The sequence below is a fragment of the Caretta caretta genome, chromosome 2, assembly GCF_965140235.1.
Source record: "Caretta caretta isolate rCarCar2 chromosome 2, rCarCar1.hap1, whole genome shotgun sequence".
Lineage (NCBI taxonomy): Eukaryota > Metazoa > Chordata > Testudines > Cheloniidae > Caretta > Caretta caretta.
In genome coordinates, this window is record NC_134207.1 from 115,696,255 (window position 1) to 115,714,275 (window position 18,021).

The 18,021-nt window shown below is 40.1% G+C and overlaps 1 protein-coding gene across 1 annotated transcript in view; it reads left to right on the top strand.

Moving 5' to 3' along the window:
- LOC125631046 (orofacial cleft 1 candidate gene 1 protein homolog) overlaps nucleotides 1–18,021 on the top strand; it is a gene marked incomplete at its 5' end in the record, with an annotated part of 50,570 nt that overhangs the window by 14,995 nt on the left and 17,554 nt on the right. The window contains 2 exons of the mRNA XM_048837228.1: nucleotides 5,872–5,955; nucleotides 11,586–11,755. Coding sequence (XP_048693185.1) covers nucleotides 5,872–5,955; nucleotides 11,586–11,755 — 254 coding nt within the window. The remainder of the gene's footprint in view (nucleotides 1–5,871; nucleotides 5,956–11,585; nucleotides 11,756–18,021) is intronic.

An 18,021-nucleotide genomic window follows, 5' to 3' on the forward strand; every position in this document is an offset into this window, starting at 1 on the left:
AATGGGCAGCGTAGGTAGTCTTTGATCAAGGACACTGAGTTAGTGGACAGGTAAAAGCAGGACTGTGTGCTTTACCCTGTATTTTATTGTACTATAAAACATATAACTGAGATACAGAAGCATATTCCTAAGAAACTGTTGACCTAAATGTTCCGTCTAATTAAAATACCCAATCCAGAACAGAGCACCAAACAGTATCTTTTTTTTGGAGACGTGATCCTGAATTCCTCATTCAAGTGAAAATATCACTGAATTCAGTGTGTTTTGCCTATCACAATGCGGCACACCCAGGGTTTTTTTGGAAACCAGCAAATATAAATATTTTCCCAACACATTGAGTTTTTTTTCTTTTCTGCTTTTTAAGGATGTGAAACAATAAGAAGGAAAGTTGCGCTCTGTGGAGTGTGCACTAGTCCACTTCGTCTTGGATAATGCAAGTTCTTTTGTATAGCAGGGAATGCAGGGTTGCACTCCAGCATCCAGCACGAAGTGACTGGAACTATGTGAGGGTGCAAGAAAGAGTAGTCAGTCGTGATATTTCTTCCCAGGTAATGGCAGCATATTCAGTATCTTCTGTCCCTGTCTTCTGCCAGGTCTTCCTTGGCCTTCCTTGCATTCTCTTTCCTTTCCCAATTCAATGCTTGGGGAGCATGTCTCCCAACCACCTGAGCCTTCTTTCCTTGATGATCTTTTCTAACATGTCCAGCTTTGTCAGCTGCCTTACTCTCACATTCGCTATTTTGTCTTTCCATTAAATGTTGAATATCTTTCACCACCTTCTGTGATGGGCAGCCTCCAATCTCTTTTTGTTAGCCACTGTCATTGGCCAAGACTCTGCTTATTTGGGCATAAGCTTTCGTGGGTAAAAAATCCACTTCTTCAGGTGCATGGAGGGAAAATTACAGATGTAGGCATTATTATACTGACACACAAGGCTTTTTTTAATGAATCAGTGAGAAGGTAAGATGATTGTCACCTAATACTGTACCATCAGGTTTATCAAGGACATTGCATCACACCAAAAGCCCATAGTGTCATGGGATATCAAAGTGATCCTTAGGAAGATAATCTGCATGATTTGAGTAAGCTGAAGTTTCTTATGAAGAAAGATTTATTCTTGGTAACAGTGGCTTTGACTCATTTAATAAATGAGCTTCAAAAGCCATGATCTGCTTTATATTCAGAAAGAGGAAAGTGGCTTTTATGTATTTGTGCATGTGTGTGTATATATAGATAGATATAAAAATGCACAAAGATCTAATGGAGGTGTCAAAGCTCCATCTTAATCAAATTATTGTTAGGACAATATATGTCCCTGTCCTCATGCCCATGTTAGGGAGGACAAGCTATATAAGTTGAATCTTAAATGTTCCCTTGGGTGTTTGTCTGGAGCAGATGAAAGCCCTTAGAAAGTCCATCCAATTCTTTTTCTTTCTGTTGACATTAACATATTAGGTCAGTCTGTATCTAAGAGAACAGGTCTAAATGGCTGTCCTTTTGAATTTCTCTTTGTTTTCCCCTGGCAGGACTGTCACTCAAAGGCCATGTGAAAGCCCAATTTATTAGAGGCATGTTAGCAACGGTAGCCAGCCTCAGGTTGGTTCTACTGAGATTTGCAGAACAATTATAATGCTATATGGAGTTTACTTTATTCTTTTACCTGATATCATTGCCTACAGCAATGCTAGGCCATAGAATGGATGATAAATGATTCATAATCATATATCTATGTTGTGGCTGTACATTACAGAAGTAAATATGTCTGTGGCCCTCCTTTCCTTTATCAGCAATCTGCTATTGCTTGACCAGTTCACTACTCTTGTCTCTTGGCATATATTTTGTTGCTCTAGTCATCCTCTGAAGAAAGGACCTTTGCTCTCCCTACTCACTTATGACAGGTTTCAGAGGAACAGCCGTGTTAGTCTGTATTCGCAAAAAGAAAAGGAGTACTTGTGGCACCTTAGAGACTAACCAATTTATTTGAGCATGAGCTTTCGTGAGCTACAGCTCACTTCATCAGATGCATACCGTGGAAACTGCAGCAGACTTTATATACACACAGAGAATATGAAACAATACCTCCTCCCACCCCACTGTCCTGCTGGTAATAGCTTATCTAAAGTGATCAACAGGTGTGCCATTTCCAGCACAAATCCAGGTTTTCTCACCCTCCACCCCCCCACACAAATTCACTCTCCTGCTGGTGCTAGCCCATCCAAAGTGACAACTCTTTACATAATCAAGTCGGGCTATTTCCTGCATAGATCCAGGTTTTCTCACATCCCCCCCACCCCCATACACACACAAACTCACTCTCCTGCTGGTAATAGCTCATCTAAACTGACCACTCTCCAAATTTAAATCCAAGTTAAACCAGAACATCTGGGGGGGGGGGTAGGAAAAAACAAGAGGAAACAGGCTACCTTGCATAATGACTTAGCCACTCCCAGTCTCTATTTAAGCCTAAATTAATAGTATCCAATTTGCAAATGAATTCCAATTCAGCAGTTTCTCGCTGGAGTCTGGATTTGAAGTTTTTTTGTTTTAAGATAGCGACCTTCATGTCTGTGATTGTGTGACCAGAGAGATTGAAGTGTTCTCCGACTGGTTTATGAATGTTATAATTCTTGACATCTGATTTGTGTCCATTTATTCTTTTACGTAGAGACTGTCCAGTTTGACCAATGTACATGGCAGAGGGGCATTGCTGGCACATGATGGCATATATCACATTGGTGGATGTGCAGGTGAACGAGCCTCTGATAGTGTGGCTGATGTTATTAGGCCCTGTGATGGTGTCCCCTGAATAGATATGTGGGCACAATTGGCAACGGGCTTTGTTGCAAGGATAAGTTCCTGGGTTAGTGGTTCTGTTGTGTGGTATGTGGTTGTTGGTGAGTATTTGCTTCAGGTTGCGGGGCTGTCTGTAGGCAAGGACTGGCCTGTCTCCCAAGACTTGTGAGAGTGTTGGGTCATCCTTTAGGATAGGTTGTAGATCCTTAATAATGCGTTGGAGGGGTTTTAGTTGGGGGCTGAAGGTGACCGCTAGTGGCGTTCTGTTATTTTCTTTGTTAGGCCTGTCCTGTAGTAGGTAACTTCTGGGAACTCTTCTGGCTCTATCAATCTGTTTCTTTACTTCTGCAGGTGGGTATTGTAGTTGTAAGAAAGCTTGACAGAGATCTTGTAGGTGTTTGTCTCTGTCTGAGGGGTTGGAGCAAATGCGGTTGTATCGCAGAGCTTGGCTGTAGACGATGGATCGTGTGGTGTGGTCAGGGTGAAAGCTGGAGGCATGCAGGTAGGAATAGCGGTCAGTAGGTTTCCGGTATAGGGTGGTGTTTATGTGGCCATTGTTTATTAGCACTGTAGTGTCCAGGAAGTGGATCTCTTGTGTGGACTGGACCAGGCTGAGGTTGGTGGTGGGATGGAAATTGTTGAAATCATGGTGGAATTCCTCAAGGGCTTCTTTTCCATGGGTCCAGATGATGAAGATGTCATCAATATAGCGCAAGTAGAGTAGGGGCTTTAGGGGACGAGAGCTGAGGAAGCGTTGTTCTAAATCAGCCATAAAAATGTTGGCATACTGTGGGGCCATGCGGGTACCCATAGCAGTGCCACTGATCTGAAGGTATACATTGTCCCCAAATGTGAAATAGTTATGGGTAAGGACAAAGTCACAAAGTTCAGCCACCAGGTTAGCCGTGACATTATCGGGGATAGTGTTCTTGACGGCTTGTAGTCCATCTTTGTGTGGAATGTTGGTGTAGAGGGCTTCTACATCCATAGTAGCCAGGATGGTGTTATCAGGAAGATCACCGATGGATTGAAGTTTCCTCAGGAAGTCAGTGGTGTCTCGAAGGTAGCTGGGAGTGCTGGTAGCGTAGGGCCTGAGGAGGGAGTCTACATAGCCAGACAATCCTGCTGTCAGGGTGCCAATGCCTGAGATGATGGGGCGCCCAAGATTTCCAGGTTTATGGATCTTGGGTAGTAGATAGAATATCCCAGGTCGGGGTTCCAGGGGTGTGTCTGTGCGGATGTGCATTTTGGCTTCTTGTGAGCCCAAATATGCCATAGAATCTTTTGTGTTGGCTGCCACAGCATCTCTGAAGCAAAAGCTGGCAATTTCAGCAGAAGTTTGTTTGATTTCCCTTATATAAAAGTACTATAGAATTTGATAGGGAGAAAATCAATATGGTTCTGTAGAAATGTAATAGGGCTCTATAGAAATTTCTCTTAGCCTATAATGTTTAATAGGGTAATATATTTTCTATGGATTTTTTTTTAGCCTTCTATAGAATTCTGTAGCAGGGCTATAATTCTCTGCTAAATCCCCTAGGCTCTTTAGAACCAGTAACTCAAAAGAAAATGGATAGGGTGTAGAACGATATGCATACACTATTATGTATGTGGACTCCATCTTTGAACACTCAATGCTGCTCTGAGGTCCACAGTAGTTTAGCTTGAGATTGTGCATTTCAGTAACCTGTTGTCACCTGTGGTACCAAAGAGACTCTGGGCCTGATTTTGTTCTCATTTGCACAGGTGGAAAGAGTAATTCCACTGAAGTCAATGGAGTTACATCTAAGCAGAGCTGACATAAGTGAGAGGAGAATCCAAACTAGGGTTTGGAGTCTTCATTTTGGATTGGTTGTATACCGAGAGAGGAAGACATACTTACACAATGCCTGTCTTCACCCAGTGATGGGTCACTGTGGAGAGAGAAAGGCATGCATTGTTGTATCAGGTTCAAAACACACTTTAGAATATCACTCATTCTGTGACTTGGGAAGTCTCAGACCAAGACATATCAGTTGGCCACATGTGACTCTTCTGTCACTTGCATTATTCAAAGTTAAATGTAAGTTTCAAGTAGTTGTGGCATAATATTGTTAAATGTATTATCCTGTAAAGATAAGCTATTAACAAATATATTTTTGCTATGTGACAAACTAAGTTGTGCTTGAGATTTATTAGAGTTGATAATTCCCTCAAAACCAAACAAAAAACAAAAGGTGTGCCATTCTTTTTCAGGAGAAGGTGCCAGTGTCGGGTAATGGAAGAAATTAAAAAGGTATCAGCCTACCTTTTCAAAAGTGACTAATGCGTTTGGGATGCCTCTGTTTTTGGGTGTCCAGGTTGACACCTTAAAGAAAACTCCCCCTCTGAAAATCAGCCCCCTTTAATGAATCTCAAACTGGGTACCCTAAACCATTAGTCACTTCTGAAAATTGAGGCCATAGTTCTTTAATTATGGTATTGGTTACACTTGAGTTAACCCTGAAATTACCATAGAGCTGGACAAATATTGGGGAAAAAACATTTTGGCTAATGTTCTGGGGGAAGAGGCTTCCACGGCCACTTTTCTACTTAAATGGTAGGTTGGTGACAGAACCCAGTTTCATGGGGAGCTGTAAATAGAAGGTTTTCAGATTCATGCTCTCCTTACAGCATGCTATTAAAATGTACAGCTATGTTAAATTACCTACTGTAGATCCAAGAACAAAAGAATATTGAAAAAATTGAGGTTATTTTTACTCTTATTAGGTCAAACAGAATGAAGCTAATATTTGAATATAAAAATACATGAAATATTACAAATAGATTGTTACCTCAAATAAGGAAAAAACAAAGTGTGTGTGTGTGTAATTAATATAAATTAGGATATAAAATAAGGATATTCTTTTCAAATTGTTCCATAATTTAGTTTTGGGATAGGACTATTTTTCATAACTTAGTACCAAGTTGTGATAAATTTCATAGCAATCACTTATCTACAATTAATTTTAGAAGGTCAAAAGGGCTCATTTAACTTCCTTATGTCTCAGTACAAAAAACAGCTGGTGGAAAACCTGATTTTCCCTTTTTCTTTTTAAGTGCCTATGAATTTAGATGAGAAAATTCTCTATGGTGAACTGATGAAACTTCTAGATGAAGAGAATAAAATGGTGGAATATCAAGGTAAATAACTAAACCTTGTTATTAAAAAATCTGGTGTGTGCATATATCTGTCATAAAACTTGTCTTGCTATAATATAAAGAAGTAGCTGATCTTGCGTGCATTGAAGTTGAAGGTAAAACTCCCATTGAATGTAATGGGAGCAGGCAAGATCCCACCCAAAACGTTTTATCGTTCATGATTATATGTATTTAAATAGGATTTAAATGCTGCATAGTCTTCAGGCTGCCTCTATGGACAGAGGTGAACCATAGAAAATATTCCAACTTGGATGCCCAAAGTTAGTCACTTAAATCCATATTTAGGCACATAAATATGTGACCTGATTGTCAGAAGTGCTGAACATCCAATGCAAGTATACGTGGTAGAGGGATTTGGGTGCTTAAACAGAGATATTGTTTTGTAATGCTAGCACCTAAGTTGGAAAACGTTGGCTTTAGTTTTATTAGAAATAGCGAACCCAGGAAATGCATCCAAAATATAGTATGTTTCCTCATCTCCAGTAAGAACAGCAGAGCAAGAGAGAGCAAGGCTCCTTGACTCCAAACTCTCAGGCTTACTTTCGCTTTACTTAGTTTGACAATATTTATTTAACATCCAGTGACTGTACTGAATCATTGCCTTCCCAACCTTTACATGCTGTGCATAGCTGCTGCTTTTTTCTATTTCATTTAGGGTAGGTGAAATATAGGTGACCCACAAGTGCAGGGCTGGCTGTGTCGTTTTTCGCTTCATATGAAGCTTGTGTGTGTGTTTTCTATTCTTACTGTCTTTACAGAGTTTCTGTGTTCTTTTGCAGTTACATCCAGGGTCTGGTCTAGAAGAGACAGAACAAGCAGTTGCCTAGGGCAGCCAAGCTTTAGGAGCAGCAACCTGTATTATGACTATTTAGTTTTTGAGTAACTTTGTTCTAGAAGAGGCAGACATTTTTCAGTTTGCCAAGGGTAGCAAAATCCCTTGAACAGGCACTGGCCATATGATTAATATCTTTGAAACCTATTTGGCTCCATTTCAAATGCAAGGAAAAGAAAGTACAACTACTGTAGCTAAATAAGTGCAGATAGTGTAAGCAAAAACCTTTAACAGATTGTTAGCAAGCCCAGTATTGCTACATGCTAATGTGGTGGTCCACATTACGGAATAAGATCAAAGTATTGCTGCAAGCTGATTGTTGCTTTTGTCATGTAATAACATATGGTAAAACAAAAATGTGTTTTGCTGTGGTAAAGCATGCCATTCAACATTATTTCCATTGGAAATATTGGCTTTTGGGATCCTTCTGTGATACTTCTATGGCCACCATTACTATAGTATCTGAGCACCTCACCATCTTTAATCCATTTATTCTCACAACACCCCTGTGAAGTAGTGCAGTACTGCTATCCTCATTTTACAGACGGGGAACTGAGACATTAAGTGACTTGCCCAAAGACACATAGGAAGTCAGGGGCAAAGGAGGGAATTGAAGCCAGGTCTCCCTCAGCCAGGCTAGTGCCCTAGCCACTGCACCACCTTCTCATTGAGATACAGTACCATTTATCTTTACAGTGTGATATTAATGTGCTTCACCATCACAAGGAAGGGGAAAGCACTCATAGATCATCCGACAAGGAGAGGGAGGAACATGGCTTATTCTATCATTGTATATTTCAAGGTATTTTGTCATTGAGTAACCTGGGAGTTACCCATGTATTATATTTTCACAATTTATTAGATCACTAGATATTACAAACAACTGTAACAGCAGAGTATTAAAGAATGTTGTAAAATATACAGTCCCTTCGTAGAAATGGAGCCTAGTTGAAAATTTTGGATTCTGATCCAAACATCTCTAAAGTGATGACACTGCAATAAGCATTCAATTATGATGAAGCTATTTTAGCATCTAAAATCCTAGATTAGATTAAATTGATTTTAAAGGCATCCCTTTTATCCCCCTCAGAGTCGAACAGGAAAGAGTTAAGGTTGCTTGGGTGCCTTAACTGTGCATTTCCGTTCATTAATGTGTTTGGATTTCTTTTAAGAGTAATGGTAAAACTCTATCCCCTTGGTTTGTAATAGTTGTTTTTGAGGTAATTGTACAGTGTTTGCCCTGAAGTTACTAATATGTATTATTAACCAAAAATCTATTTCAATGTAGATTTTGGTCTTAGAAGTTCCTCTTAAAAAAATGTTTACAATATCATTCATGAATACTAAACAAGAAACCCCCCCAAAATGCTACCATGCAATATTTTTAATGATTTTTAAGCTATATATTATCAACCAGAAAATATATATGTCTAAAGATTAAATTGTAAGGGCAGGTTCATTGGTACACCAGTCTAGCACAAAGAAGCTTGAGTGCACTGGCTAGTTAAGCTGGATTTAGAGCTACTTTGTATTAATAGATCCATGCAAAACAGCTGAGGTGTACTGGTGAATCTGGCCTTTTAATTGATTTATTGGTTTAGATTAAGGGCTGTGATACTGAGACTGAAGCTGTGTGAAAGGGGGACAAGAGAAGTCCAATGTCTCCGCATTTTACGTGCTCCCCCTATCCTCCTGCCTCAGTTCCCTTGGCAATGATGCCTTGCTGCTCAGTAAAACTGAGGCAGCAGTAGCGGGGGCTGGCTATCAAGCCCTGATGTCTCATGTTGTTATGCAGCCATGAAACTTTTAAAGAGCAGCAATAGCTGTGCTAAGTATTCTGCCAATAAGAACACTTGACACATCTGTCAATGACTCATACCACTGAGCGATTATCACCAATGGAATTGTTGCATGCACATTACCTGCATGGGAAGGATGGTGATTGATTGAGTTACTCTGATGTCACAGTGGCCCCACTTAAGAATTGCCTGAAAGGTTGACCTGACCCTGTCCATAGCCTATTATAATCATAACAATTAACAAAAACAATTGTTAATAACATTATAATTCTTCAAATATAACCAATGCAAGAATAATGTAAACTACACAGAAAGCTTTATGATTATTCAAGATAAAGAGAAAAAAAACTGGCGCAGATCCTAAAATCTTAAATGACCCAGTTTTTAATTAATTTAAACCCCTCAACTAATCAGTGGATTTACTTATGAATTCTCTGAATACTCTTTCTGTATTCAAAAACTAAGTGCTGGAAGTTTGGGGAGGGTACACTGTGTTTTTCGGATGTAACAAGGAGGTTGAATCCTTAGTTTACTCAACTATAACTTTGGTATCTTGACCAGAGTCCGCGTAATGACATTTTCTCCACGATCCTGTGGGTCAGTTCAGACAAATGGGTACCTACGGGTAGACTAATACAGGAAATCAAAGAGTTTTGTAATGCCAACATAAAAGGGACTAGCTCTGGTTGAGCAACCCAGTTCATTTCCTGTCTCTATTAGGCAGAACTTCTCTTCTGACTAGCTGAGCTAGACCTTCGTGCTGTTAAGTTCTTTTCATCAAATACTTTCCTAATCTTAACCTTAATTTAGCAGTATATTTTTAGTAAGTACTTCCCTTGAGAGGACTCTTTAAAATTGCTCTCTCTCTCTCTCTCTCCTTTCACTCTCTTCCAGAGCACACAGTTCAGATCAGCCCAACATATTCCACCAAAAATAAATACAGTAGATTATAGATCCAACAAAATAAAGAAATAAAGCTAACCACAAACAGAAAAAAAATCAGAATGGATTTACAGAGGGGGTGCATTCGCAGACTGAATGTTTTTATTTTCATGTTAATGTGCAGGAATTTGCCTGAATATGCTCACAGAATTTGAGATAAGAATGTAACATACACGGCCAGATCCTCAGTTTGTATAAACTGGCATAGCTCCAATGAAACTCCACTGATTTACATCAGCTGAAGATCAGGCACACTGAGTATAACACAGAGAGAGTTTAAGGGATCACCTGACGTTGCATCCTCTGCTGTGGGCAGTATTTTCTTTTCCAGCATTTCCTGGATTTTCTCTCTTCTTGCCAAACCCTTAATGCTACAGTAAATTGAAATGTAAATATCGTTTTGTTTTTGCTGTTAATAGTTGTAGGTCAAATCACTTTTCATTAGGCTTGTAAGAAGCTACATGAAGAGATTCAGTGTACCCTAAGGTAATGGCTTTAGTTGTTTATATCTACTGTACACATTCCCCCCCACCCCCACAGATGATTTTAAATTTGTATCCTGTTGTAATTAAATAAAAAAAAACGCACTGCTTCCTGTGTGTTGGTGGCAAGGAGGTGATTTAAGTACTTGGGAGCCTCCACAATTAAAGTCATTCAACAATGAGTAGTGAACAAAACTGAAAATTTTAATAGCCTTATTTTATCTTTCCTTTTCTGGTCTTCATTAGAGAATGAAAGACTTCAAAGGGAAGTGAGAAAAATCTTTTAAGTGCTTTTATGTCTGAAGATGGACAGAGAGACAGACAGATAGCTAGATATGAAGTTTTCTTGCAGAGAAAGAGAATCACAGAAGTACAAAAAACAAGCATTTGTCTGCAGATAAATGAAGCAGCTGAGACAAAGTGAGATGTGGACAACCTGTTAGCTGTCATGTCTTAGTGATCCTAATATGGAAAAATGAGCAAAAGAGTCCTCTATTATTGGTGTCCAAAACTAGTATTGGTTCTCCAGCAGATATGAATGAGAGGCTATTCTGGGGAGCAACATATCGAATCATATTGAAAACACCGAAAATTTATTTTCTTTAACATATACTTTATGAATAAACAGGATGTTTGGGGTTATTGGTTTGCTTGTTTGACAGCATATAGTACTAAGTGTATAAAGACTGTGGGCTGAATACTACTTTTAGGGCTTATCTACATTGCCCCGCAGTTTGGACTATGGGGGTGTGAATAACAGTGCGCACCAAAGTGTTGCACTGTAACTCCCCCGTGTAGGTGCTGTGGGTGCGAACTAAAAGGTTCCTAGGTCAGGTTATCGTGGCCTTCTTCAAATAGCCCTACATTAATGTGAACTAGTAACCTTTTATTTCGCGTCCGCAGTGTCCACATGGGGGAGTTACAGCGCAGCATGTTGATGTGTACTGCTGTTCACATCCCTGTAGTCCAAACTGCGGGGCACTGTAGACATCACCTTAATTAAATCCATACAACCCCACTGAAGTTAGCTAGCTTGCACAGGTGTAACTAAGAACAGAATTAAACCCGATTAATGAAACAGGAGCTGAGTGTGCATGGCTGAGGGTAGAATTTGATCCTCCAAGATGAGTGGGAGTAAAGTGAAATTATTAGAATGACCCCTCCTAAGAATTCCTTGGAATAGGAATTATTTTTATAGTTCCATAATCCTGCCAGCCAAAGTCAAACCTGGTTCCAATTCATTTAACATCAGTAGACTGACACTAGAGATGAAATTACCCTGTATGTGTAAAACCTCTTTCTGGATTGTGACTTAATAAATAATTTAAAAAACAAAGTGACCAACACAGCTTTGCATTCATATAAACCTATGCTGCTATGATAGATAGTTTTCCTGATTATGAAATTTGGAATCTATATGTTGCCGAATGTTTTAATGTTATTGTGGTCTTTTCATGGCATTGATAGTTGTCATAAAGCTAGGTGGCCCACAAAATACTAATCAATGAACTAAATGCCATTAAGTAAAAAATAATCTGCCACTTTTGTTTCAAGCAGCCCATGTCATCTGTGAAAATTTCTCAGACTCGGTAAGGCCTGTCAGCTTCACTAAGACACTTGACCTTCGCAAGGAGGTTGAAGATGAAGGGATTCCTCCGTATATTGAACAGTTTGAGAAAGATGTTCAGGATGACATAATTCTGCTTGGCAGCTTTGCACTGGAACAGGTCAGAGTTAAGAACTGTAAGACAATTTCATTGTTTGCTTCATAGCATGATATTGACTTTTCAACCTTGTACACCACCGATCTATTTCATTGGCTAGTGACACGTATATTGACAGGATAAAGATTACCCACTTAATTGTCTTGCTTTATTTCATTGGAATTTTACTAAAGTAACTAAATTAATACCTTTATCCTTACCTTTGTCTTAGTGTGAATAAAAATAACCGCCTTCACTGATTCTTTCCTATGTAATGGAGTGCCTCTAGCGATTGCATAATTAAGGTTACAGTGGGGTTTGAATCATAAACCCTATTTTCATCCTCCCCGATCCCCCGCAAATAAAGGTATATTTATATTAATCTACAGAATGAGAAAGTTAGGTTTGGGAACAAGGAAGAAAATTTGAAGGAAATTGACAAGGGGTTCCTGCATTCTAAAGATAGAAATGTTCACAAGTGTTGGGAAAAAAAAAAAACCCTCTTCTAACTTTCTTTTGCCTTTTTGTAGCCAAAAGAGAGAGAGGGGACGATAGAAAAGTTAGTTTGCTGGACTCATGTTGTCAAAGGTTAGATTTTCAGAGGCTAAATGGTAGTGGTGGGTACCAGACTACCATTTGTGCCCCTGAAAAGCTCACCCCAAATCTAGTGCACACAAGCAAAGATTAATGGATTAATCTACCATTTTAAATTAGTAACATGAGAATGGTTCATTGGCTCTGAAGGGCTTAAAGAAGGCTGCCAAGTGAGGGATGGTGACCTAAGCTGCTGTTTTTAAAAAGTAAGTTTCTAGACCTTTTCATTGCAGAAATAGATTTCAACAATTACATTTATTGGATTAATCTATTTGGTGAGAGGGATACCTCCCTAATCTGTTGTCTCTCCCTGCTAGTTCCTTTACCTTCTTCCTGCAGACCTCTTGAGGTGTTTGCATCCTGTGGAACTTAGGATGTGCACAAAAAGGTGGGTTGCACAGATCGTGGAACATGGATGGTGCCCACAGACTGGGTAACAATGGAGAAGAGAGCAAAAGGGGACAGTGGATATGGGAAGCGTGGGAGCAGCAGAACAGGTGGCATTGGTCCTTTCCTGCAGACTTTGTAGGTGCATAGGGGGTTCCCACCCTCAGCAAACTTTAACAGAGCTGTTGGGATCCCTCTCAACTATCACTTACCCTCTAGGAACCTCGTGAGACTTAGCTGATCCTGAAGGGTTGTCACCTTTTTTATAAGCGTATCAGTAAATAGGTTCATTGAGAGGCCGATAATCCTAATTAGGCTCATTTTAGCATTCAGCAATTGTAGCTTTCTAGGGACAAACAAGCTTCCAAAGGTGGTTGAAGGTTTGTAGGAACCCATAAATCATTTAACATTTGCACAATGGAAGCTGGGGGGACCCCCACAAGCTTCCAAATGCTTGCAGGTGGTGTGGATTGGGATGACACCTGATAAAACTCCTAGGGCTTACTATGGTGCTAATGTTTTTACCCATGTGGACATCTTCTGTATACATCTAAGGAGAAGAGGCCTTTTTCTGTGGATCCCAGGGAGAATGTGAGAGACAGGGACTTTGCTCAAGGAGCTACAGGAAGGAGGAGAATGCCTCTTTCAGTCCCGTATTAGAACTATGTTTTGTTTTGTTTTTTTTAAAAAAGACCACCCTATGGTATTGCTAGACTTTTACTGCTCCCAGCCTTAACTTCAGCTTGATAAAGATTTTTTGTTTGGAATCAAATTACTTTTATATTATCTGATTTGATCAGGGAAATAGCCTATAAATCTGATTTGGAATTATGGATAAAAGCTTCTTAACTGACAAGGGAACATTTGAATCCACATGCTGTACAAGCTATCAGTTTATTAGCTCTTAATAGGCACCAGTGGAAAGAGATAATTATTTAACTGGGTTTTTAGTATTTTTATGGCAGACTGAATTGATTTGTTACCTACCTTTAAATAGGGACTCAAGGTATTCTGTTCCATTCCATAGATAAAGTCCTGATTCCACAGATGAAGTACTTCACAGATGAAGTAGATTGTACACCTCTCTTAATTCTATCACTCCATGTTTCCTATTTTGTAACCCCATCCCACTCTGATGCATCATCAGCTGTAACAATTCAGAACAGAGATTAACTCTACATCTAAATAGATTAACAATAGGGTCACTGCAAAATTCCTACTGCTCTGTGGCTAGCCACCATAAATATTGGAGATCTGTGATATCTGTGCCTTTCCTTTCCCTGGAACCATCAGTGCCATGTCCATGACGGCTTAGTCCCTGCCAGTCAAAGATATAAGGTAGTTTTGGAAATTACACTGTCAACTGTCAAGACTCCGGTAGTTGTTGTGTCACACTAGTTTTCAGACATTTGGGTAAGCATGTGACTGTCCACTTTTTCCTTTAATGGATTATCTTTTCACATTCCTTAGTATATAAATATGTCCTACTTATGGCTTGTCTACATGAGAACACTCACTAAAGTTAATCGGAATTAACTTTCAGAGTAGATTAGTTAAACCACATTAAACCTTTGTGTGGATCTTTTTATTCAGAATTAAAGTGTCCTTAATTCAAATTAACCAGATTAAAGGCTTGTTTATGTGGACCAGTAATGCGGTGTAGAGAGGTGTGATTTCTAAAGTGCACTAACATATTGTGCATTAATTGGCCCATGTAGACCTTGCTGATGTGACCTAGAACTTCCCTCGTGCTCTTTAGTGTAGTGCTGTTAACACAGTACAATACCACATTAATGTGCACTAGGGAACTTTTAGTTCATGCCAGCAGGGTCTATGTGGACCAATTAATGTGCAACATGTTAGTGTGCTTTGGAAAGCAGACCCCCACGGAGCTCATTACTGCTCCATGTAAACAAGCCCTATGGCCATTTTAATTCTGAATAAGAGCATCCACACAGGGTTTTAATATGGTGTAACTAATCAACTTTAAATTCACACCTTTAGTTAATTCGGATTAATTTGCCTGAGTGTGTCTGTGTAGACAAGCCATCAGGGGCAGTGCTTAGGTTACTTCAAGGCACTTGTATTTTCAATTTGTGCCGAACTTCTTCAGAAACACCACCATTGTACACAACAAGTACAACTTTTGATAATCCACTAGGTCGATATTTATTGTTTTGGAGAAGCTCTTTTTTTCTCTTGTCAGTCTCTTCTAACAGTATTACTGCAGCAAATTTACAAAACAGAGGAAAAATGTTTGGTATTTACTTCTCTCTGTAAAAAAACAAACAAAAAAATCCATTTCCTTTTGCAGGTGTAGAGACCAATAGATCTGTGTTAGCCCGTGTAATTTATGATAAATTAATTTAATCTACACATAATGACATAAGTGAGCCTGAACAAAACTTCTATCAATTTTTGCCTTTGGAGGTAACATAATATTTTCAAATGTTGACCAAAACTGAGTAATTAACCCCCAGGCTGAGCAAATGAGCTTACTAGACATCTCCCACACATTCCTTTGAATTGACAAAAATGAGAACAAAAATGTGGCAGCCCAAGGGTTAAAACTATATCTGCCATACAAAGCAATGGTTTACAATGTTAATACATGAGATTAGTCTTACACACAAGGTTCAGAAATAGAGCAGAGTTCATAGAATCATAGAATATCCGGGTTGGAAAGGACCTCAGGAGGTCATCTACTCCAACCCCCTGCTCAAAGCAGGACCAATCCCCAATCATCATTTAAATCATCCCAGCCAGGGTTTTGTCAAGCCTGACCTTAAAAACCTCTAAGGAAGGAGATTCAACCACCTCCCTAGGTAACACATTCCAGTGCTTCACCACCCTCCTAGTGAAAAGGTTTTTCCTAATATCCAACCTAAACCTCCCCCACTGCAACTTGAGACCATTACTCCTTGTTCTGTCATCACCTACCACTGAGAACAGTCTAGATCCATCCTCTTTGGAACCCCCTTTCAGGTAGTTGAAAGCAGCTACAAAATCCCCCCTCATTCTTCTCTTCTGCAGACTAAACAATCCCAGTTCCTGCAGCCTCTCCTCATAAATCATGTGTTCCAGTCCCCTAATCATTTTTGTTGCCCTCTGCTGGATGCTTTCCAATTTTTCCACATCCTTCTTGTAGTGTGAGGCCCAAAACTGGACACAGTACTCCAGATGAGGCCTCAGCAATGTCGAATAGAGGGGAACGATCACATCCCTTGATTTGCTGTCAATGCCCCTACTTATACAGCCCAAAATGCTGTTAGCCTTCTTGGCAACAAGGGCACACTGTTGACTCATATCCAGCTTCTCGTCCACTATAACCCCTAGGTCCTTTTCTGCAGAACTGCTGCCTAGCCACACGGTCCCTAGTCTGTAGCAAAGCATGGGATTCTTCTATCCTAGGTGCAGGACTCTGCACTTGTCTGTGTTGAACCTCATCAGATTTCTTTTGGCCCAATCCTCTAATTTGTCTAGGTCCCTCTGTAACCTATCCCTACCCTCCAGCATATCTACCTCTCCTCCCAGTTTAGTGTCATCTGCAAACTTGCTGAGGGTGCAGTCCACACCGTCCTCCAGATCATTGATGAAGATATTGAACAAAACCGGCCCCAGGACCGACCCTTGGGGCACTCCACTTGATACCGGCTGCCAACTAGACATGGAGCCATTGATCGCTACCCTTTGAGCGACGATCTAGCCAGCTTTCTATCCACCTTATAGTCCATTCACCCAGCCCATACTTCTTTAACTTGCTGGCAAGAATACTGTGGGAGACTGTTTCAAAACCTTTGCTAAAGTCAAGGAATAACACGTCCACTGCTTTCCTCTCATCCACAGAGCCAGTTATCTCATCATAGAAGGCAATTAGATTAGTCAGGCATGACTTGCCCTTGGTGAATCCATGCTGACTGTTCCTGATCACTTTCCTCTCCTCTAAGTGTTTCAGAATTGATTCCTTGAGGACCTGCTCCATGATTTTTCCAGGGACTGAGGTGAGGCTGACCGGCCTGTAGTTTCCCAGATCCTCCTCCTTCCCTTTTTTAAAGACGGGCACTACATTAGCCTTTTTCCAGTTGTCCAGGACCTCCCCCGATCGCTATGAGTTTTCAAAGATAATGGCCAATGGTCATTCCAATCCGGTCCCATGCACTTGTGCTCGTCCAGCTTTGATACTGTTTTCTTTTATGCTGCCAAAAATTCTGTGTGATGAGCCATCTGATTTCCACAGGAGCTTTGCTGGCGGTCACTGTAACAAGCTATATATTCTTTATGTTCATTGTGTTTATTTGCCTATTCTTAGCTTCACAGCTGTTGGCGGTTTTTGCTTTAAGAAATGATTCATTGCATAATATCACGATAGTTAAGAAAATAAAAATTGGAGTTGCACCCCCACCTTTTCAAAAAGATCTTGTTTGGTTTTAGCTCTGGAACTTTAAGTCGCACAGTTACTCCATGCACTACTTTGTAAACACAAGGGTTAATAGTGTCTCTAGGAAGGCAAAACATACTGTAGTGAAGCCTGCCAGTGTCCTTTGAAGGTAGCATTATGGAGATGCTGATACATTGTTAATAAACCTACCTGAGAATGTTTAATTTGGACTGAGAAAAATTGTTTCCTGTGGCCCTATATATAGCCCTAGTGACTTTACAAGAGTTCTAATAATGTTTGCTTTTTACGAGGAAAAATAAACTGTACTAGGAGAAAATCTTCTCAGTAGGACTGCATTGGGATCATGGCCTAGCAAGTACAACCCAGACAAGGTGCATGTAAAGCTACAGAAAGACATCTGCAGCATGACAATGAAAGGCCGACCCTAAACATGTGGAGCTTAATCCTGCAGGTTGCTGAGCAGTATAGAGAGAATTGCAGAGAGGAAATCCAAGGTGCTGGCACTTAGGGTTGGCTCAGCACCTTTGTGAGGAATACGCGTGGCTTGATAACGTGTGAAAAGCTGTATGCCTATGTTGAACCGAGCACTGGTGAGCAGGGGCAAGATTGGTCACAATTCAAAGCAGAGTGAAGCTTTGACACGGCATAATTGCATAGGCATGAATGTAAATGATGTAAATAGGGCCATTTCTAGGATTTTCACGGACTCCTACTGCCACACAGTAGTAGTGGCTTATTCAAGGTTGCATAAGATGTGCGTGGTGAAGAAATTGACAGCAAGGGAAGCCACCGATAGAAAAGCTTTATGAAGGTTCTAGGAAAATAGTATTTCTTATTGCCAGCTGTTCAATTGCTCATGATATATGTTTGACAAATGTTCTTGCTAATCCACCAGTCTGCAGCACCCACT